Source organism: Hippoglossus hippoglossus, chromosome 8, assembly GCF_009819705.1.
Source record: "Hippoglossus hippoglossus isolate fHipHip1 chromosome 8, fHipHip1.pri, whole genome shotgun sequence".
Classification (NCBI taxonomy): domain Eukaryota; kingdom Metazoa; phylum Chordata; class Actinopteri; order Pleuronectiformes; family Pleuronectidae; genus Hippoglossus; species Hippoglossus hippoglossus.
This window is the reverse complement of record NC_047158.1, coordinates 21,418,431-21,441,918: the sequence shown is the minus strand read 5'-3', so window position 1 is coordinate 21,441,918 and position 23,488 is coordinate 21,418,431. Positions and strand designations below refer to the sequence as shown.

The 23,488-nt window shown below is 48.3% G+C and overlaps 2 protein-coding genes across 4 annotated transcripts; both read left to right on the top strand.

Moving 5' to 3' along the window:
* The first annotated feature begins 455 nt into the window (after positions 1 to 455).
* nfil3-6 (nuclear factor, interleukin 3 regulated, member 6) lies at positions 456 to 3,189 on the top strand. The gene is made up of 2 exons (XM_034592899.1): positions 456 to 691; positions 1,414 to 3,189. Exon 2 carries the CDS (start codon positions 1,510 to 1,512, stop codon positions 2,701 to 2,703), a length of 1,194 nt encoding a protein of 397 aa, XP_034448790.1. The 5' UTR covers positions 456 to 691; positions 1,414 to 1,509; the 3' UTR covers positions 2,704 to 3,189.
* A 4,497-nt stretch (positions 3,190 to 7,686) lies between these two features.
* nfil3-2 (nuclear factor, interleukin 3 regulated, member 2) lies at positions 7,687 to 16,281 on the top strand. Of its 3 annotated transcripts, none has more exons than XM_034592896.1 (3): positions 7,687 to 8,052; positions 13,893 to 13,959; positions 13,993 to 16,281. In XM_034592896.1, exon 3 carries the CDS (start codon positions 14,084 to 14,086, stop codon positions 15,836 to 15,838), a length of 1,755 nt encoding a protein of 584 aa, XP_034448787.1. In that variant the 5' UTR covers positions 7,687 to 8,052; positions 13,893 to 13,959; positions 13,993 to 14,083; the 3' UTR covers positions 15,839 to 16,281. The 3 variants fall into 3 exon arrangements, with proteins under 3 accessions (XP_034448787.1, XP_034448789.1, XP_034448788.1); XM_034592898.1 differs by having other exon boundaries at positions 7,688 to 8,052; positions 13,893 to 15,016; positions 15,050 to 16,281; XM_034592897.1 differs by lacking the exon at positions 7,687 to 8,052 and adding an exon at positions 9,124 to 9,454 and having other exon boundaries at positions 13,893 to 16,281.
* The last annotated feature ends 7,207 nt before the right edge of the window (positions 16,282 to 23,488 follow it).

The window sequence follows — 23,488 nt, the reverse complement described above, 5'->3', positions numbered from 1 at the left end:
CAGCAGCTCCTCGGCTGTTAACGTTTCTGTTGCTGGACCTGGATGTGGATGGTATCGCTTTTATTGTTTTTATTCTTTAAGCCTCTGTGTCACACACATAAATCAGATCGAGCTTCATCTCATCCAGGTTCTGAGGAGAATAAACCTCCTTCAGGCACATTTTTGTTCTGTAACCTTCTCAGTAATTAGAATCTTCACAGCAGGACTCGAGGCTTCAGACCATAAACATCTATAAAAACATGTCTGACTCTGTTTACACCTGAGACAGAAGCAGAGACGCAACATTATCCAAGTGTTGATCCTGTCTGAGAGGGAGGGAGGGAGGTCAGATGATGATGATGATGATGATGATGAAGATGATGACTGATGTTGTGAAAGCTGATACGAGCTGTGGATGGCGGAGGGAAGGGGGGAGGGGTAAGGGGGGGGGGGTCCACTTCAGGGAGGGCGGACCCAGAAACCCTCACACACAACCCGGTTCACGTGGGGACACACACCGTCCTGAGCTGAACTGCACGTTACAAATAGGAGCTGCGACATTCCAAGTGGAGCAGAGTGGAGCTGCGCAACACCGGAGGTATTACGCAGGCACGGCGCAGTGGATGTGCGCCATCGAACCAGAGAGGAGGACACAGGGACGCGCTCCGGCTCGTGCGTAAAGACGCAGAGAAACACGCATCATTCATCACAGGTACGTCTATTTTAATACTTTTACCGAATTCAGAACATGGCGCTAAATGAAGGAAAACGTTCAACAAATCATCGTAGAACTTTTAATATTTAACTCTTATATTATAACAGCTGCTCCCTCGGGAGTTGTTTAGACAGATGGTCCGATGTGATCCAGGCTGACGAGGTTTCAACTTTCTGTTCATTCGCTTAAAAAAGTTGTTGTTTAATTTTATGAAAGTATAAGTAAAGTAAACCAAGACACAAGTTGAAACTTTCCCCGAGAACAAGGTCAGATTCACTGTGAATGTGAAAGTAAGAGATAAATGGAGGTTAAGTGATGCTGAGTGGAGACGATACTTTTAATATTCAACATTTAACAAGTGAAAACAGTCCGGAATCATTTAACTGGGATTAACACACAACGTGAAAAGCCTTAAAATAGAAGTAAAGGTCTGAAACTAGACTAAATACAAATGTAGGTCAAGATCTGAACGAGTCAAAATGAAACTGAAATGTATGAATCTTCTCGTGTTTAAAAAGCTGCAGTTTGCTTCACGTTAGAACCTGAAAAGTGTGTTGGGCTGGTTGGTTTTGTTATTACAACACACACTGTCCCATATGTGAGTTTTGTAAGTGTCTCTTTATGGGAGAGATGTAATGGTGTTACATAATCTTGTGTTGTAATGGTCCTTGCATAACCACTAAATCCTTCTCCTTCACTTCCCTGACTCTGGTCATTAGGTGGCACTGTTGCTGCATCGTCTCCTTCCCACAGAGCGACGCGAGCGCTCAGCACCTCACAGCGGTGACACCCTCAGCTGCTCATTCAGCTCTGAGATGTTCGAGGAGGAGTCCCAGCACATGAGGGGGCAGCAGGACGTGGCCGTGCTCCAGACGCTGGAGCCGGCAGCAGCGGCGAGTCCAGCCGGAGGTGGAGAAGGTCGCTCCGGGCCGCTGTCCTTCACAGACGAAGCCGTGTCCATCCTGACCTCCAGCAGCCTGTTGGCCCGCTCCCTACTGGGGCGCAGCTCTGCCATCAAACGCAAGGAGAGCCCCTCTTCCAGCATCCGGCGCAAGCGCGAGTTCATCCCCCACGAGAAGAAGGACGACGGCTACTGGGACAAGAGGAAGAAGAACAACGAGGCGGCGAAGCGCTCGAGGGAGAAGCGGCGTGTGAACGATATGGTCCTGGAGAGTCGAGTTCTGGCTCTGCTGGAGGAAAACGCTCGTCTCAGGGCAGAGCTCTTGGCTCTGAAGTTCCGCTTCGGCCTGGTCAAAGACCCGTCCAACGCTCCCATCATGCCCCTCACCACAACTTCTCAGCACAACACTCAGACCTTGACTCCTCACTATCACCTCCACAGTGGGGACGGAGGCCACCACAGCTCCTCAGCCTCACACAGCAGCCACCAGACGGGCCAGCTGAGCACCCGAGGCTCCAGGGACGCTGGTCACATGTCGGAGGACTCTGGATTCTCTACGCCCGGTGGGTCCAGCGTGGGCAGCCCGATCTTCTTTGAAGACCGGCTCAGCGATCACGGGAAATTATCACCACACAGGGCAGAGGAGCTGGGCTACGACCTTCACCACTCACCTGCCGAAGTCCACCACACAGCGGCACTCACCGGAGGGAAGCCGGACTATGCGGACACCATGAAAAACCTGCCCCACAAGCTGCGTTTCAAGACGACAGGAAGTGGGGACGGGTTCGACGCCGCAGGGGACCACAGCTGTGCCAGACGCAGCCCCACGCTCAAAGGACTGAGTTTAGGGGAGACGGGAGCGGGGCACTGCGCCGGCCCCTGGCTCCAGCAGCTGGACGGGGACGAGGGCCGACGGGGGAGACAGTCCCCTCAGTACAACCCGTCAGCAGCCAGCTACAGCCTCCAGCCTCCAACCACACAAGGACACACACAGGTGGCGTATCCGCAGGGGAACACGCACCTGAAGTCTCAGCTCAACTCTCTGAGCGAGGAGGTGGCTCAGCTGAAGAAGCTGTTCACAGAGCAGCTCATGGCCAAAGTCAACTGAGGACTTTCAGTCTCACTGTAGGTGACCCTGGATTCACAAAGACTCATTAAACTCAACTCTCAAGTCTAATAAATGTGTTGTTTTCATATGTTCTATTCTAATAAATCTCGTAACCTGCTGCCTAACAACTACTGAAGCTCGACAACTACGTCATCATCGTTGCTCAGACTGTTTCTGTAATCGTGTTAAATGTTAAAACAATCTTTCACACTGTGACGACTACAAACACACAACATGAAGCTGTTTGCATCACAACATCACAACAACTCAAACAGCCTCACTCCATTTAGAGACACAACCGGCTGAGGTGATTCAGGAGACGCATTAAATACAAGAGGAAACTGAGCAGCCGGTTTTCAACACAACGTGGTGTTTGGTCAAATTGGCGGCACATGCAGCGGACGGTAAAAACACCCGGAAATTAAAAAGTGTCGGTTGTTCGTTAACAGAAAACTTTGTTACGTTTGTTTTGTGTGAATCTGCATCGTTTCATTTCAGGAGCAACACTGTAACATGATGTAATGTGATGACTCTGTGTCTCTCTACGTTTTCATATTAAAAACAAATAAATGTGATGGTGTCGACTTCATCATTACTTTAGGAAAACCTGGGGGGGGGGGGGCCTCCTTGACCTTTTCTCATCATGACGGACTTTTAAAGTTGAGACAAAATAAGTGACATCATGAATGTTACCTCAGCTTCGGCTTGAGACTAAAGATTTTAACTTTAAATATGTTTTACTTGAGTTGCAGAGTCAGCATTTTAGGAGACAAGGAGGGTCTGCCACTAACTGAACTGCATTATGGGAACTTTTTCAGAGACTGACCCTGAAGACTGAAGAGTTTAAAAGTGAGAATATGACCAGAGCTGCTTATGAGACTTGAACTCCAGAGAATCTCTGAACTTTCCCAGGACGAAAAAGCAGCCAAACACTTAGGAGACGTAAAGGTCACGAGAGGTTTCAGTGATTGGAGCCGACTGTGGCTGAGCTATAAACAAAAACACGTGATCTCTGCAGCAGATTAAATGAGAAGAAAACAAGAGTCGGCTCAGGAACGTCCACATTGTATTAACTCATATTAACTGAGACACCAAACCAAACATAGCAACCAGTCACTTTCTGTAGCCGACGTCAAAAACATGTCATCCATCAAACTCTTGCTCATAAACGATTCTTTCTCGTCATGAAAGCAAAGTCAAGACCCAAACTTTGAGTTTTATTTATTAATCCTATTTATTTTTACATCTAAGACTGTTTTACAGATAGATCATTTTATTCCATTCAATTCATTTATTAAATTATTCACTTTCTCTGAATTGTTTTAAAACACATCTATTCTTTTCACATCTATTTTTAAGTTCTGTTAAAAAACATCTAAACCAACAGTGAGAGCAGTAATTAACAGCTGGGAGGACAAAACACAACACAGCACAGTTTCATTCAGTCTTAAGATTCTTGTTCTGCTGAATATTATAATTTAAAAAAAGATTTTGTGAATGTCCATGCTGCTTTGGCGTCAGCAGGGGGCAGCAGAGACAATGCCCTAAATATATCAATGGAGCCACAAAGTCAGTTTCACCATTCACCACAAGATAAGACTCATGGTTCAGGTCATTGAAATCTTCATTGTTCCTGCAGGTAAGTTAGGAGACGATGGTTCCACCTCCAACGAGTGTGCACGTGTATTTTAGATATTTATATGCAGGTGTGTTTGGGAGAAAGTATGAAAAGGTCAATAGAATTTAGAATAAATGAAAATTCACTGTTATATATGTGTCATTATTCCAGGTGGTTATTTTTCTGCTGTGTTGTCATCACCTCATCCCTGATGTTTAGATGCTTATGCATAAAAACTATTGATTCTAGCATTAAATTCTAAAAGTAAAAACCCCGATTCAAGCACAAACGACCTGAGTGAGCAGGCGAAGCTTCCTGTGGCGACACGGAGCTGCAGGTGGAGAGCTCAGAGAAGAGGGGAGCCGGGTTTAATGAAGCTGCTGCTGCTGCTGCAACACGCTGCTGTTACACCACCGGCCTCATCCACATGCATGCACCCTTTAAAAAAAAAAGAGAAAACGCACCCCACTGCATTCCCCCCTTTTTTCCTCCAGTGAAAGGATAAAGCCTGTTGCTAGGCAGGCAGTGTGCCAGTTGCCATGGGAACGCTTGCAGACATAGCTGGAAGGGGGGAAATCGTCGGGTTAGGGTGGGGATAAGGATGGGGCGCAAAAAAAAGAGAGGGAGTGATGCAGAAGGAGTGCGTGAGTGTGTTTTTATGGGGGAGGGGGATCCAAGTTCACGGCCAATGGCTCCGCTCCTTCACTGTTCGTCTCCTCCAGCTACGAGGAGGAAACAAAGAGATGTGAAGGAATGGTGGTTCACGTTTAGTTCAAATTAGAGGCTCCGCATTCCGGGTTCCCCTCGGATGAATGTGATGTCAGGACGCAGTCGAGTGGATTCTGAATGAACCGGAGTCTAAAAATAAAGCAACTCCCACAAAATCTGGAGCCGCAGGAGGAGAATCCAGATATTTATCAAATCAAGAAGAACAAGAGAGTTCAACTGTGATGAAGTGAGTTTAACAACCGTGAAAACACAAGAGGAAATACTTTATACTTCCTCAACAGAGACCACCCACTTTTAAAACGACTCTGGTTCCATCAGTGATGGATTTCTCTTTAATTTTCATACATTTTTCTCCATTGATACATATTTATCTCAAGGGTGAAGGAACGACTTGTGAATTATTACTTTCCCACGACTTCCAGCTTCGTGAATTTAACCTCGTTGTAATGATTTTGACCTTTGGACTGTTTTCCCTCGTCTCTATTAAAAACCCGCACAGCGTGTTAGAAAGAGAAATCACGTTTGTCCTGTGGTGAACGTGATGTAACGCTGAACCACCCGATTATAGGAAACGTTATTTTGGCGTTTTGAACATTTCCATAGTAACAACGAGCTCCACCAATCAGAGACGTCACTTTTACACCTGAGGATTGTGGGTAGTGGAGTATTTCTGTTTGACACTGTGAATAAAACACATTTATCTTCTGAATAAAACATTGTTGCACTATCTCCTGACTTGTGGTGAGTCTACCTTGGATGGTTAAAATATTATGGCTGATAAGCAAAATCTTTATTCAGAAATTTAAGGGATTTTTTACTTCCAGAACAACTGTTGAGTTCTAAATGACTATAAATTAAATAATCTTACTACAAAATATAACCCTACCTTGTATCAATGGCTAATAATAATTACTGAAATATATATATATAAGGAGATGCATCTCTATTGGCTTTAGAAAAATGTGTGATGTGCTTTTGTTTTGAAAATTATTGTATTTTTATGCTTCTGCCTTCAGTTGTATAAAGTTTCTAAGTTCGTTGTACGTGTTATGTAATGTGTGATGATGACTGAATAAAAAAAATCTAAAGAAGCAAATGTGAAAAGTCGTCAACAACCTTCAAGGACAAAACAACACAAAGACAGTTAATGACTCAGCTCCGCAGCACAAACACCAGCGTTACTGTGACGAGCTGAAATGTGGAACAAGCTGGAAAAAACAATGGAGCAGATTTTCCTTCCACACACGGTTTCTCTCCTGGAAAAGACAGAACAGCCTTGAAGAGGAAACGGACACAGAGAACCCGTCGGCAGCGGAGCTCGGCCTCGGAGGCGTCGGTTCAGGCCGTGTTGTCTTCCTGTTGAAAGATGCTCTGTGTCGTACGTCTGCTGAGACACTGAGCAGAGCGGGACCACTGCTGAGCCGGGAGCAGGAGGCCGGGAGATGAGTATCTGACACGTGGAGACGCTCCAGTGACTGTTACAACTGCACAGTGGATGTTATCTACAGATCTGACACTGGATGTGCATGTTCTGCTGTCTGCGGCTAAAAGGGGAGCAGGTGGGAAACTGCATCCATCTATCATCTGCACTGTTTGTTCTTTAAGGAACAAGATACAGACACAACCACTAACTCAGACGTGGGCAGAACATGCAAACTCCACACAGAGACCCCGGCCCTGCGTAGAAAAACTTTTTAGAAATAGTCAAGAAGCAGAAAGATCTCGTCCAAATCCATTTTCTACGCCCTCCTATGGCGAGCCTCTCTCTGATGTAGTTCCCTGCACGCCAGCGTGAGAGACAAACATTCGACAGTCAGTGAATCTCCTCCGTGCTCCGTCCTGCCGCCGTGACTCACACACATTCCTGCTCGTGATCAAAATGAATCCAAACATGAACCTCAGTTGCACAATCTGCTGAATTCCAACACTATTGAGCCGAAAACATTAAGGTGCAGAAGATTTTTAAATCCACGAAGATAAACCATTTCATGAACCTTCCAGTTTTCTTTGTCCCCACATCACAAGTGGATTATAAGTGATGGGCAACAGCATCAGTAGCAGCAGGTGGATTTAATGTGAGGTTCAGGAAGTGGAAGGTGGATTTTGTTCCTCCTCACGCTGAGGTTTCCTCCTCACGCTAAGCTGAGCTACCTGACGGCTCATCCACCTCCAGATGAGAGAGATGAGCAGGTTCGTCTAATCCGACTCTTGGTTCAGAAGCAAACGAGGGTTTCCCTGAAACTCGTTCCTCCGTCGCGAGGCCAAAGGAAACACACATGGAACAGCTGGATTTCACACAGAAGGTCACATGTGCTTGTTTTGGATGAAGTCGGCGCTGGTTCACAGCTGCAGCCGAGAAAAAACACAGATTCTCTTTCTGTTTGTCAGCTATCGGCCGGTTTCTGTGTTTTCCCCACTTCTCTTATCTGTTTTCATGTTTTTCATGCTGTAACCTTTTCATGGTTATCAATGGCCTTGATGTGACTGAGACTGGCTCTGGGGCTGTGGTCCCTCCCCCCTTCAGGCCTGCTCTCCTCCCCCTGCATCTCCCCTCCTGCAACAGGATTTGAAGGCGAGGAGGGAGAGAGAGGGAGAGAGTGAGAGAGAGAGAGATAGAGAGAGAGGGAGAGAGAGAGAGAGAGAGGGAGGGGGCAAAGCCGAGAGAGAAACAAAAAACGTGACGAGGCACCCAAAGCGTCCTGTTATGCAACAACTGACCTACTAACATAGATTTAGAGACTCGGAGAGCGAAGGAGAGGAAAAGGAAACGCAGAGGGAGGAATAGGAGCAAACATGACATGAGGCGCGCACTGGAAACACGCGGCACCGAGTCCACACTCGCATAAACCTGCACGACTGGCGTTTGGAGCGTGTGCGTGAGAGAGAGAGAGAGAGAGAGAGAGAGAGAGAGAGAGAGAGAGAGTGAAGGCAGCGGCCGGTGCACATCGCGGATTTGTTGGACTCGACCGTCCGGACACTTCTGTGGATCCTGAGGCAAAGAGGTGAGTTCGTGTTGTTGTTATTTGAAATAACTGCGTCAGTACCTTCATGTTCGATGCTCGGTCACGTCTAGAAGACGCACGCTCTTAGGAACATGTTTTTGTTGGTGCGTGTTTGGGTACGCTCCTGCGCCATGAGGGTTTGTTTTGGTGCGTTGTTCTCAATGTCAAAGCGAAGCTGCGTCTTCAGCCGCATCGTGGTGGGTCTGTGAGAGTGTGTGTGTGTGTGTGTGTGTGTGTGTGTGTGTGTGTGTTGGGGGGGGGGGGGGGGGGGGGGCTAAGCCAGAGGTTATGGGATTCCTTTAGAATAAAGAGGTGCGGTGGAAACGCACGGAGGCGAATGTGGATGTGCGTTGGAGCGGTGCCATGGTTGTAATGAGGCTGGGTCAACACATCCGCGCCGCTGGAGGATGGTGCGCGTAACTCTCAGGTTTTACATCACAGGTTGTTGTGCGGCTGCTCGGGGCCACTTGTGGGGCCCCTTCGTCCCAGGGTCGGTTCTTACGCACCTGCTTAATGCAGCCTGACATAAAGAAAGAGTACAGGTATATGTGACTATTATTATTATTATTATTATCATTATTATTATTACACTAGTGTGCAGGTATGTGTGCTGTTTCTATTATTTGTAGTTGTAATATCATTAGTACTACTACTAGTAGTAGTAGTAGTAGTAGTAGTAGTTGTAGTATATTATTACAAAAATATTTGCTGCCAGAATATGTGCTGATTTTATTATTACACAAATCAAGTGTGCAGGTATTTGTGCTGTTTCTATTATTAGGTGTTGTGGTATCAATAGTATTAATAATATGAGCATTAATATTAATATTACGTAATAATTATTAGCAGTAGAATTGGTATATATATATATTTTTTTTAAATCAAGTGTCCTGCAGGTAAATGTCCTGTTTTTATTTTTGGCAATTGACGTTATTATTATTATTCCTCTTTAAAGCTAAAGACAATGTCCCCGGTGCTGTTCAGAGTCAGTTCGGTGTGTGTCGGTGTTGCAGAGGCTCCAGACGGTGACTCACTCCTGCTTGGCTCCGGTTTGGGGGGTTAGTAGGCTAGTCCATGCAGACAAGTGGAAAAATCCCATGCAAACTCCGAGGACACACTTGTGCGTGTCACGTGTAGCAGCTCTCGGTAAAGGTTAACGCGGCTGTGCAGCCCTCAGGCTTTAACCCGTTCGCAGCCGCGCAGTGTGAAGGAGCACAACGCGAGCCGGAGCGCACAGAGCCGCCAGCAGCGACCGAGGCAGCATCATCCGTCCCGTGGCTGCGTGTGGACGGTCAGTGTCTGTGTGTGCGTGCGTGTGTGCGGGTGTGAATCTCGGACTATAGACGGAGCCACAAGCAGAGAGGATGGAGACTGGTGGAGTCGACGCGCTCCGGTGAAGGAGGTGAGGCGCGGATCAGAACATCTGGATCAGATGCGGGTCAGATGTGATCTAGTGAGAGTTCGCGGGACTGTTCGCAGCCTTGGAACCTAGATTCTGAACGTCCTGCTGCCACTGGGGCACGAGGACGCGGGATTTGATCTTTTCTGAGACAGTGGGTGAATTCCGTGGCACAGTCGGATCCACGCAGTCTCCTCGGATGACTGAGGCTCCGATTAAATATGCATGAAGACGATTTGTTAGACAGGGCAACAAAGGAGGCACGCGGGGTAACGTGAATCTCTCGATGTGTCGCTATGTGAATGATGCGTGATTCCGTGTCCAGTGGTTTTACACAAAGACAGAATCTAACATTATGGTCTGTAATTGAACTTGAGGGGTTGTTCCATGTCTGCAGTCTGTGGCTCAGTGACATAACTTAGATTCACTTTGTGGGTTTTATGTGATATTTCACTGTTTTTGGAATAGAAAACTCCTCCTGTCTTTATTCTCATCACCGGCTTTTGTGCTTTACGCGCTGCACGTGGCTCGCCCCCGTCTCCCTCTCCCGCAGCTTTCCTTTAATGGCACGTTTTAATGCATCACGTGCAATAACAGTGTATATTCACAGTATTCACACACACACGCAGCAGCAGCGTGAACATATTTCATATCGTGTTGTGACAGAGTCCGGACAGTGTGTCTCTGCTCAGAGGACATGACTGGCAGCGTCTTTACGCATTGTACGAGTTGCGCACGCCGCGTCTACACAACCTATAGGCCGCGCTGGAGAGGTTATGGAGGTTGCATAATAACTGAATTAGATAATGAAAATGGATTAAAGAAGGGGCAGATTATGCAACCGGCGGAAACCCGTCGTCTGGGGCCGTGCAGCTCTGCGCTCTGCTGCGGAAGGGCCGCCGCCAATTGGCTGGCGCGCACACTGGGTCTCTGTGCCAGCGATGAATGTAGGTCACATTAGCCCGGTGGGGGGGGGGGGGACGAGGCCGGGGAGGTGGAATCAAAACTCCACCAAAATAAATCCTCACCCCGCCATAACAAAGACACTGAGGCAGAACAATAAGATCCAGATTGAATAAAACAACAGTAAATAAAAGGGAGCAAACACAACCTCTCAGAAGTCATTAGCAGAGGATTGCATCACTGCTGTGGACTGTGGAGACAACTGCTCTGTGGTTATCTGAGCCCCTGATTGAAGCCCCCGGGCTGAGTCCGGCTCTACGAAAATAAAAACCAGGAGTTCATGGTCAGAGTCACGGAGCCGTTTCCATCCTGTCCCACTTATGTGGCCTCTTTTACTTTCTCGGGGTTTCCTGGCACATGTAAGAGGAGGAAAGATGAGGGCCGGGCTTTGTTATTGCGCTGTGGTCTGGAGCCAGCAGAGGAGAATTACAGCGTTTAGCAGGCCAAGGCAGAGCATGTGACTGGAGCAACACATGGACTGAGTCACTCGGCCTCTTTTCCCTTTTCCAGAAAGAGGGGCTGATATGAGTGTTCGTGGAACAGGGATCTCGCTCGGATAGGACTCCGCCTTGTAGGCATGTGCACCCCCCCCCCCCTCCTTCTCTTCCTTGATTCTACCTCTCTTTCTTGAGAAGATAGTCAGTCCCCATTTGGATTTCAAGCAGACCCCACCCATGACCCCCAGACCCTGCACCATGTGCCAAACATTGCATTCTTCCCAAGAGGTGGAGGAGAGGTGGGGTGGGGTGGGGGGGTCAACAGTTTCATCATTCCCCTTTTTCTCTGAAGCCAGCCCCTCCTCATTTATTTCAGACCTGCTCCCATTTCCTGAAAATGCTCCACAGAAAACACGTGCAGCGGGTTTGAACCCAGTCCACTGTTTCCAGAGCTCGCTGCCACATTTAGACTCTTGCGGTCGTGTGAGCGAGTGCAAGTTGGATTCCTTTACGTTGCTATCATTCCACAAGTGCCACAGAGGCCTAGTGATGGCACGTGAAGAATACACGATAGACCTGAAAGAGTAATCTAGGTCAAGGCAAAGTGCGCGGAGGAGCGGGGCTGCAACGCAAGGGCAGGTTGGCATGTGTGTTCCTGTGTCCGGGCTGGACAGCGGGTCTGCATCGTAACCCCGTCTTTGCTCAGCCGCCATCGATTCCCCTGCGTTTTCTGCTGCTGTGGCTCTAATCATCTGAGGACAACGTGGATCTATTGTCGTTTTCCACTGACAAAGAGGATTGAGTGAGAAGAATTACAACAGCCCGATGCTGTGAGAGGAGAATCACAACACCCTGTGGATGTGTGTGATTCTGGCTCATTCACATGGTTGAGCAGCCAGGGGGCGGGGGGGGGGGAGGCAGAGCCAAAAGCTGTGGGTTAATTAAACACCAGAGTCTGCTCCTCATGTGTCTCGCTCGTCCCGGCTGCAGGAGAGATGTGCAACATGCGCATTTGGCTGACGTCGATCACGCTGCTTTTGTTACAGAACCTTGTTTTGTCACCAATCCGCCTTCGGCCATGTCGACCCAGCGGTTCACAGAACGTCTGACACGACTGGCTGCCTCCTCTATTTGCCCCTTTTTGTTGCTAGGGGCGACACATTCCTTCTATTGATGCAACACCAACATTGTCGCAATCGCCACTGCCCCCCCCCCCCTCTACAGTGTAATCTCATCTCCATCCCTTTCTTTGTTTTAACTCTCCCTCATCGATTCCCTCCCTTTCCTTTGTCTCCGCTCCACTTGCTCTCACCTCCATCTATATTTAGACAATGCTCTAATTTTTCCACGCCTCATTCCTTCTTCTTTTTTTGTGATCCCGTCTCTTTTTGTGTGTCTCTCCCTCGCTGCCTCACCTCCTCGCAGCTCGGGCTGACCTATATTCCAGCGAGCCGTACAGTAGGAGGCAGCGAGACTTGTGTTTACAGAGAGCAGTCGGTCCACAGTTTCTGGGTCAGTGGGACACGATGAGAGAAAAGTGTCCCAGTCCCTCGTTCTTTCTCTGTCTCAAACTAAAAACCATTCAGCCGAGCAGAGGAGGAAATTCAGACAGATGCACCTGGTTCTCAAAACAAGATGGTGGCAATGTAGTGGAGATCTTAGATTCAAATTTGATTTAATTATTTTCCCAGAATCTGGGCAGGAATCCATATTCACTTTAAGGATACGTCTGTTTCGTTATGTAACGGAGTCAGATCCTGGAGAAGAGCAGAGTAGAACCAATGTTTACATCTTCCCAGATTACGATATTACAAACTATATTTCATTACAATATAATGCTGCTCATGCAGTTTATCCCCAACACACATTTACTTGCACTGGTTGAATGAATGGGATCTACTGTTCGTCTTTATACTAATTATTTCTCTAATAAGATTGAACCTCGTGATATTTGACCAGAGGCAATTCAACATTTTCTGTAACGTCTTCCAAATGTATTACATCTGCTCTTGTCGTCATTCGTGACAAAGACTTTTATTGATTTCTTTAAAACTTCGCTCGCGGCTATGGCAGCGTCTCGCTAAACAATCAGTCATTGGTGTTATGCTCCAATAACAGCAAACTGAAAGCACACCTGTTCAGATCATTATACAGCGCCCCCTGCTGCTTTTACCCTTATAGTTATGAGATTGTGCAACCACCCTCGCGTTTTACCCAAATGTTATCAGCCCGTGTTGTTCTTGCCCCACGTCCCGCCTCCTTTCTTTCCAGGGGCCCTTGACCTATATTTGTCAGTGCCCCACCTCCCCACCTCCCCCCACACCTCCAAATCTCTAGCATCAGTCTCAGCTTCTTTATCCTTGACCTGCTCTGGCTGCTGCCTTTGTCTGCTTATCTGCTCACTCTGCATCATTGATTTCGGCGCTGGGTTATTTTGGCGAAGAATGCTGCCGCATTCCTCTGGGGATGGACACATGGGGGTTGCACAGTTTCTGGATGTGCTTTCCCTCATTGAGGTTTTCCTGAGTCCCACCAGCCGAGCATCTGACTCACCCTGTGTCTGGTCTGGTCCAAATACGCATCTGGCGAAAACCCAAGGGGCTGATTCCTATACGCTCTCTTTGTGCATTCAGCATCTTTGTGACTAACGAAATGTCTGTGGTGCCATGTTTTAAATATTATACGGAGACGTTTCCTACTCTGTGAACTCTGTGCTCACGTTACATCAGAAAAGTCAACATGCCAGGCTGGGGGTCGGGGGTCGCAGGCTGCAGACAGAGCAGATCAATAGGGGGGCCAAAAGGTCAGACGGGGAGGTCTAGTGATCATTCATTGGTTGCCAGGAGCGACGCAGTCAGTAAAAGCCAGACATGACAAATCAGCACCGGAACTGTGGAAATGTGTCTTTGATCAGTCCCCATGTTGAAAGAAAAACAGCATTAGCAGAAACGACTGAAAAGACGTAGTTGTTAAAGCATCATGGAGCAGCAGCGGTTCACATAAATTAACATGATCTCTTCTTTCTGTTTGTGTCTCTGCAGCCTTTCATCTTACAATCAACTGCTAAGAGAGGAGAGACGAGCACGGTGTTCGAGACCGAGAGCGACGCTCCGCAGGACACTGACTCCCCTCCAGTCCTAACTTCACTAAACTGATCAAGAACTTTTGGACCAAACTGGTTCTTGTTTCCGTCGCTGAAGCACCAGTTCAAACTGGTTACCACAAGACAAGAATGGAAAATCTGACTTCAGCACTCAAGAACTCAGCGGAGAACCTCAACTGCCTTGACACCTTCAGTGGTTATGAGGATTCACTTCCCTCTGAATCTCCATCTCGCCTCGGGCGCCATATAAAACCCAAATCCAGCATGAGCTGCAGGCGAAAGCGTGAGTTCATTTCTGACGAGAAGAAGGACGCCTCCTACTGGGAGAAACGTCGCAAGAACAATGAGGCGGCCAAGCGCTCCAGGGAGAAGCGGCGTCTCAATGATATGGTTTTGGAGAACCGTGTCATTGCACTGAACGATGAGAATGTGCGGCTCAAGACAGAACTGCTCCAGTTGAAGCTGCGCTTTGGCATCATAAGCACAGCCTCGTATATTGAGAAGAGCCAGCAGATCGGTGGGGGCAACAACACAGGAACCGGAGGCTCATCCTCCTCCTCCTCTAATCAGTACTACTCCAGTGGTTACTCCAGCGGCTCTCAGATGATGATGACGTCAGATTCCTCCGAAACAGAGCAGTCAGGGCGCAGTGAGAGCCACAGGCAGCTGGTGAAATACTCCCCACGTGGATCCCTGTCCGACATGTCCGACAGCTCCTCCAGGGACAGCCCCGAGCCGCTCCCCTTCGAGATCAAACAGGAAGGGGACAGGCTGGAGATGGACATTGCCAATGGCACCACAACCCAGATCATGTTCAACATCCACCGCGGCCTGGCCTCTGTACCCACTCACCACCAGATCCAGCAGCATTCTCAGGAGCTGGAGGCTGCGTATCACAGCCAACAGCAGCACCTTCAGCAGCAGGAGCCTGTTGCTGCCATCAGCACTGTGAGCCAGGCCGCCCCTCACCCGCCTGCTGCCCAGAGGAGCGTCATCCTGTACGGCTCCAGCAGCGCCTCCTACCCTGTGGACACTGATGTGCTGCCAGCGCAGAAGCAGAGCAGCAGCCCGGGGTTTGTCAGTCGACTGCCCCAGAGCTCCACAGAGACCCTGGCAGAAGTGACGAAGCAGCTCGAGAGGAAGACATTGGACTCCCCTTCATACGAGTTCTCAGACAGCCGCAACGAGGCTGCAGAGAGACAGATGTATCGAGTTTGCCAACTTCCCCAGCAGCACCAGCAGGAGAGCGATTCGTCTGCCGAGCTCCTCCACCAACACATCGAGGGGGTCAACCAATCCCACCTGTACCACCATCTCCAGCAGCCTCAAAATTCATACCTCAGTGCCCAGGACGAGGAGCCGCCTGTGCTCACCTACGAAGGTGGGCCCAGGGATGAGGCCTACTACCAAGGCCCCTCCAGCAAGGACACTTCATCCAGTGATGGAGATCCCCGCAGCTCTGACAAAGAGGCCTCCACGGATGACGACGAGTCCCCCTCCTCATCCTGCTCAGACACGGGCAGCTACCACAACCAACACCTTACCAGCCTCCACCGGCCTGCCTCACCTTTGCCATCCTCCCATGGCTGCTCTCAGGCCCAGGGCCGGGATCCGCACGGGGAGGTGAAGGGCACGGCGCTGCCCCACAAACTCAGACTCAAACACCGGGCGATGAGCACCGGGAGCGGACACTGCTCTGGCCAGGAGTCCCCGACCACGCCTCCCTCTGCCACGCCACCTCCCCTGCCCCAGCATCCCTACTTCTCCCTCACTACACCACAGGACATTACGCGAGAGAGCGCAGGTGGCGTCTGTAAGCAGGCGGGGGAGAAGGAGAGCGGGACAAAGGAGGCGAGTGGACGACGAAACAAGAGACGAGATTAAGGGACACTGACTTTTAGACTCGTCACAAAAGACAGAATTTCCTCTCGAGGAATTACCCTGCCATCATGCCTTTGCCCTTTAATCAAACCCCCTCCTCGAGCCCCTGGGACAAGAAGCTGGGCTTTTTCCACTTTCCTAAACCCCGACGTCACCAAATAGGCTGGACATCTCGTAGGGCTGTAATATATTTGTATATATTGTACAGATTTGTCATTTCTTACATCCTCTCCATACTTACAAGAGCACTTTTGTTTAAGCGACGAGAGGAGGAATGGAACTTCCTGCTTTTCTACTTTTGTCATTAGTAGAAAACATCAGCAAAAGCACATTTCAATCAATTACCAACAAGAATGTGGGAAAGCAACGTTTTGAGCTTTATCAGTGCTATGAATCCGGTACATACCTGACTGTAGACAAACATACACATGTATGGCATCTGCCTTAAACACAATGCAATGCAAACGTACACTGGGGACATCCCCTCGACCAAAGAAGCACCAACACTACAAACTTTAAGTTCCACACCTCCTCCCGGACCCTACCTCTACCAACCCTTTCCCCAACCATCTCCATTCTGTCACGAAAGATCGCCTTCGCCTTTATTTTTTAAGCACTTGGTTTGTATATTACTGTGATATATGAATATATGTATCTATTATAAATATATATTTTACAAAAAGAAATTTGAATACAAATCCAACAAAAACACGACAGACCTGCAGTGGCACAATAGGAGGTTTTTGAAAGTGACCATCCTAATGAGAATCAGTGAACAGCCACACGTCTGCTGTCGCTACAGGAGCCGTTCAAATTAAAGATGCCTCTTGATTGTCAAGCTTTAGCATTAATCATTCGTTAATGCCCTGTTTACACAGAAATGGCCGTCCAGTCTGGAGCGCCAACAGCACTGAATGGAGAACATGTTGTTTCCTGAGGCCGAGGCCTCGTTAAAATGTTTGGATTTCTTAACCTTTAACCAGCCTTTAAATATTCGGTGGAATTCACCAGCTGCAGGCTCTGAGCCTTGAGTTTATTTGAGCTTCATCAACCATATCTTCTTGTTGTTACCATTTACTGGCCCCGTGTATTTATTTCCCTCTTCTCCCGTCTCACTGTAGAAAAGCCCACAGGAACATAGAGGGAGAACGTGTACAGACCTTTTCAGACGCAGCACAAACTGCAGCCTCCAGTACGAACTGTAACGTGGGCACGGGATGCTCGGGGGTGGTGGTGGTGGTGGTGGGGGGGGTTTAGTCAAATCTGTGTGAACGTGTAAACGATGGTTCACTGAGTTCTGAGCGAGTTCCTCTTTTTAAAAAAACCTTCCAAAACCTACTGTACATTCACAAACAGAGACATGAGGTTGTTGTAGTTTGACCCAAACCCTCGCCGCTCACACACGACCCCAGATAATGAAGTTATTGAGAAATAGAAGTACCAACGAAATACCAAACGTTTCTAACCCCCTTAAAATAACCGGAGCTGTGATTGGTGGAGACTCCCCTCGTTTCCCCCCTGTGCCTCCATTACTCATTTCAGAGTTGATTCATCCCTAGTTTAAAAAAAAAAAGAAAAAAGTCTATGTACCACGTTTGGCTTTTTGGTGCTTGTGTATAAATGTAAAGTTCCCTCACCCTCGAACAACTGTAATGTTTATTTCATTGGTTTTATATCCTCTTTTTTCATCGAGGTGTTGTTCTGTTTTCTATCTGGTGTCTTTCCTCCTATCGACTGTGATGACATGTATTTGCCTCATTCCTCCTCCCCTCCCCCCCCCCCTTCTTTCAGTGTGTATTAATCAGTAATGTTTGTGGTTTTGCTGATGGTTCTATGAAAAAACGGCGAGGAGAGAAAAAAAATGAATCAAACAAGGTTAGTGTGGTGTTTAGAGATGGTGGTTGGTCTGGTTGGTCATTACCATCGCTTCCTTTTGACATGTATGTAAAGACACTAATGTTCACTGTGGAAGATGGGAGCATTTCAAGATCTGAAAAACAAAAATAAAAAAGAAGATTGTTGACCTTTCAACATATCATGACAAGAGCCTGTTTTCCCTCTGTTCTTTTCACCAGTGTGATGCAGCACAATGAAACACAAACACACACACACACACGTCTGCAGCCCACAAAGCAGACTCACACTCAACTGAGACGTTATTTCATTTTGTGCAAGGATAAAGCCATAAAGCTGTATTATCGTAAAAATGCAGAATTTAACTAGACAACAGGTTCAGTAAGAATCGAGTTCATGATAGGAGCTTGATGAATCTACATCATTGTTTCCAAACTTCTTCCATTTAAGCGGCTGCAAAACTCGGAACTCGCCGTGTTGCGGCTGCAGCCTCGGGCTCTTTGGTTTGAAGCAGCGCCGAGTGTCAGCAGAGCAATCAGCCTCGAGGCAGCGTCGTCTCGTCATCCCGTCAATGTGATGATGAACTAGAAACTAGTTAGATAATCCATTACCCACTGATCAACATGAGAGAATGAATCACCCTCAGCAATCTAACGAATGCTGCGTTGCCCTAGTTTATTCAAACCACACATACCTACATTCTATCTTTCATTCAAACATTTTTTTTAAACCTTTCACATAAATATTCAAGAAGGCTTCCAATTCTTTGAGCTTCACACATTTGTGACCTTTAGATTTTTTGATAAGGACGCAGGTGAAGCTCGACCGACACGCCCTGTTCCTATTGTGCACAGATCTCACATGTCCCCATGAGCGACTCATTCTTTGAGGCATCAGCGGCGAATCTGCGACGAGAGGAGAGGACTGACACACTGACACACTTTGCCCGCTGGGGCCGGCGAAGCTCGTCTGACGCAACAACTGGCCGACTTCTAACACACACACACCAGCTTTGTGCGAAATGAACGTTGCATTGGCGTTACCTGGAAACGCTCGTTCAGGTTTACACTACGTATAACAGCCCCTGTGTTAGAGACTCGCGTGTAAACCTCTCTTTTGACACACCCCACATCTTGAGTGAACATCAAGATGAATAAAAAAAAAAAGCTGGGACATGACCTCATTCTGCAGAGACACACTGGCGTAGGACCAGCAACCCCAGTGAAATCCTGCATGTTTATTGCAGAGGGGCAACTCAAGCCGGACTAAACGGCGAGTAGCTGAAGTGAGGGCGTCAGCGCTGCGTGATGTGCAGGACAAAGCCGGGGCAGAGCCGGTCTGAGCCCCTGACGGCTGCAGCTCAACTGTCCTGTCGACCTCCTGAACAGGAGCCAGCGCATTCTTTGTACCGACAAATAAAAGGCTGCTGTGTTATCAAATCCAAGTCCAGACACAGAGGCTGCCCGGTGCCAGAGATCAGGGAGAGAATGCAGCTTGTTTATGAATAAAGTTGGACAGATAGATGACATCAGGTCATTTATATAAACATCTTATTCCTTTAATTGCGAGACATAACAGTGCTTGTGCATCACAGAATGAAAACAATGAATACAATGAGAGATATTAATGGATTTATTACACAACAGGCCCCTAAAACAAGATCAGTTAAGCAGTAATCACTTATGACACTCAAATCATTGTTTTCCCGTTCCTTCTTGTAAAGTAGAAATGGGGTCATGTTCATAACAACATAAAGGGCAAAGGGAGGAGCGGTGGGGGGGGTGGACTGCGGTGAGGTGGGGGGGGTTGACCCAGTGCTCTAACTTGATCCAAGACTGCAAACAAAGCAGCTCTTTGAGGCTGACACATCAATGCCCTTCACAATGCTCTCAGTCACACACACGCACGCACGCACACACACACACACACTGCTGTCCACACACCATTTTGACTTTTCCTTAGTTGTTCAGCAAACAGGGAACTCCTCACACCAGCCCCCCCCCCCCGACTCAACACCCATGGGATCGCACCAAGGTGACACTGCCCCTGCGAGGAACTGCGGAAAGTGTCCGGTGGCAATTTGCTGCGTCCCCCGTTTTCCTGATTTGACTCGAGCGGCTGCTGCACCGGAGCTTGCAAAAACAGGACGAGGGGAAAGTAGGTCAGTGTGCACGCGCAGGGAAGAGGGAGAGAGAGAGGAGAGGAGAGGGAAAAGGAGAAGTAAAGAGAGGGAGCGAGCGGGGGAGTGTGCAGATGGATGGATCGATGAAGGTTATGGCTCCATCCCTGTCACTCTTGTTTGTGTCTGGTGGCAGAGATGCTCTTGGCAAACAGAGCAGAAACAGGACTGTCGTGTTACCTGGTTCCCCCGTCCTGCGGAAAAGGGCCAGTGGAGCAAGAAACAGGGTTGGGGGGGGGGGGGGGGGGGGGGGGGGGGGGGGGGGGGGGGGAGTAGTGGAGGTGGAGGGTGAGGAGAGAGGGATGAAGAGCAGGAGTAGAAGGTAGAAGGAGGGAGCCCAGGACTGCAGAGAGCTGGTTGGTTTCCAAATGGACACACTGCACAGGCAGGTTCCAGGATTCGTGAATCTGAAGTCAGGTCAGACTTCGGTAACACAACTGAAGAATCCACTGTCTGCAAACTGTACAGCTGCGAACACAGAACCACGTTTGTGTCACTGAACTCCCGAACAAACAAACCTGCGCACACAACAGTGCAGTTCGTGTGCAGTGAGTGTTGAGATGCTCGGTTTTCACCCACACGGCTGTTGACCCAGTTTATGATTCAGACAACCTGACGGCACAATTCCCAACAGGTCAGTGTCAGACAATGGAAGTTTTCATCTCAGGGTTCTGATAAACCAGCTGATCAAATATTGTCATTGTTAAATAAACACCAAGAAGCATGATGGTAGAAAAACAGGTAAAAAGATATGAACGTGGAGCAGTGGGAACGAGGTGGGATGACAGTTGTTCAGCCTCATTAGAAACTGGTCTGAAGCGGCTGAGTGAGGCAGGGAGTGGCCTGGCCCCGATTTAGCTTTTGGACCCACTGGAACGCTTTCCCCCCCCCCCCCCCCTGCCTGCCCCCTCCACGGTGTTCGACAAACTCTCTGGGTCATGCACACACGCACACACACACACAAACACACTCAATATCTCATTGGCCATCAACCTCAAGTGCAGGCCGACAAGTGCGACTGAAGCAGATGTAAGAGATGCTGTGTGTGTTGTCTGATCTGCTCAACAACTGACTTATTATTTTGAATGTGTGTTAATGTGTGTGTGTGTGTGTGTGTGTGTGTGTGTGTGTGTGTGTGTGTGTGTCTGTTGTGTAACACCATGTGATAAGAAACGGGAGCAGCCACAGAAAAGAAAAGAAACAAAACTCGACTCTTTCAACGAAGAAGTTAATCCTCAACCACTGATCCACTTATACTTTATTCATATGACTCACTTCCTCTCCCGGTCTGACGTCTGGCGTCGACAGAGTCTCAACACTTTCACACCTGCAGTGCCGACGGGTTTGTTCATCTGTACAACTACGTGTTTTTGTGCGTTTTCAAACAAAAAAAACCTTGTCGTGTGGTTTGTAGCCAGAGAGAAAAACAGGTGATTCTGTAATAACCAGCCTGGAGACAGAGGATGAGTGATGATGGAGGCCCAGAGGGCTCAGGGTGGGGGGGCAGGGGGTGAGAAAACATTGCAGGGAGTGAAAACAAAGAGTCGTCTGTGTCAGTCACCCCACGGGCTTCCTTCCTGCAGGACCACAGGGCCCGTCGACTAACTGCAGCCAGAGGGGAGGAAAAACGGAATAATCTGCTCAGCATACCGCTGCACTGTAGCCCCACCCAACACACACACACACACACACACACACAGACACACACACGCACAGACACACACAGACACACACACGCACCGCAGCCCCACCTGCACCACCCTGCCAAAACAGTGGGTTAACTCACAGAAGTGATGTAAGAGGTGGGGGGGGGGTGACGCAAATACCACAAATCCTGTTGTTTGTGCATTCATCAGCAGCAGCTTAGCCGCACCCCCACCCCCCCCCCACTGCAGCTCTCTCTCTCTCCAGAGCCGTCCAGAGTTGTGATGCACCAAACGCCAACTGGCTCTGTCAGGTGTGAAGAATTACAGCAGGGACACCGGGGGACGGAGCGATGCAGACACAGACAGACTCCGAGGGCCGAGACCAGAAGTCAAAGAATGAAAAAGACACACTCAGAGTTTTAGAGATGCTAAAATGGAGAAGTTTGGAAATTCCCGGGGGGGGGGCTGCGTTTTAGTCTGGACGGACAGAAACTAAAGTTTGGAACCGATGATGTAGACGCTCTCAAACGGCTGATTGGGTCTTTTCGTGGCCTTCACCGATTCCTCAGACTCCCATCACATAAACCACCTTCCAGAGGAAAACAGGCAGCATTACCTGACCCCTGGTGTCTCTTTGCTAAACAGCTGTTATTCAGTTCAATTCTACATTTCACAGTGATACGAGTGTTTACGTGTGGAGGACACGAGCTATTATTAGAGCAGCCCAGTGTACGCAAGTGTGTTTTCAGGCGAAAGTAAAAGAGGATTCAAACTGATACGCTCGAGGGCACAGAGATTGTTTTCAAGAACATGATTTAAAAGAACTTTTAAAACTTCGTCACGCTGTTTTTTTTGTCATATGGCACAAAGATCAAAAATAGTGTTTATATCATGTAATGCAAAACTCTGCTAAAGAAAACTGTCCCTGTTAAACATTGGTCCTGAGTGTGCTGCTGCTGCTGGAGGAGACGTGTAACACAACGAGAGTCACAACCGACTTATCTCGTCTAAATATTGACTTTTTATATTGACAGCTTATCAGACACCACAAGGAAGTTTTTACTGGTAATGTGTAATAAGTATTAAATTACCAGGGAAGCTTCCTGTAACGTTCAGAGGAAAAAGAGCCCGAGCCAAAGTCTTTACTATAAACACGGAAGAAGTTGAGAAAAACACTTTGAGTTGTGTTACGTTTTGTGTTTCACTCTGGCAGCAGCAGTGTGTTCACCGAGGATCCACCAGTACTGTGCTGTATGTCGAGAAGGTATTATTACACAATACTACACAACCTGCTGCCTGTAGTTGTAGTTGAGTTGAGTAGCTGCCTGTGTTACTGTGGGATCCAGGCAGAGTGAGAGGTTTGTTTTGACTCTGAGGGCTCGGTCACAAGGCCCGCAGTGTGTGTGTCTGTGTGTGTCTCTGTGTGTGTGTGTGTGTTGTGTCTGTGTGTGTGGTGTGTAAGGGGAGGGTTCATTCACTGCAAAATTACCCTCACTTGCCTTCCCTCTGTTTTTTGTTTCCAGTTCCCCTTCTATGGCTTAAAATTAGGTCAGCAGTCACGTGACGGGTTTCTGCCAATGAGCAATAAAAGAAACACTCTTCACCTTTTCAAAAGATCACGATAAGATAACACCACATGTTTACTATTAAAAAAATCACATGGTTTAAAGTTTCCTCAGCTATTTGTGGAGGTTTTTGAAAATCTGAAAACATTCTACGATTGTTTTTCGTTGAACCCAGAGGCAGCTCGGCCGTGTGTCATGTTTAACTCTCCAGCCGCCGTGTCCTTGTGGAAAGTCACGATCACAGGTGCCGTCGGTGTGCATAGTGTGCCGTCGGTGTGCAATGTGTGCCGCTCGGTGTGCATGTGTGCCGTCGGTGGTGCACGTGTGCAGCCGGCGCTGGGAGTGGCAGCCAAACAGGCAACAAAGAGCCAAACAATGGAGTGACACAGGATCAGAACGCGGTGTCCTG

Coding starts and splice junctions, on each gene's coding strand:
- nfil3-6 (XM_034592899.1), top strand. CDS start 1,510: ATGTTCGAGGAGGAGTCCCAGCACATGAGGGGGCAGCAGGACGTGGCC.
- nfil3-2 (XM_034592896.1), top strand. CDS start 14,084: ATGGAAAATCTGACTTCAGCACTCAAGAACTCAGCGGAGAACCTCAAC.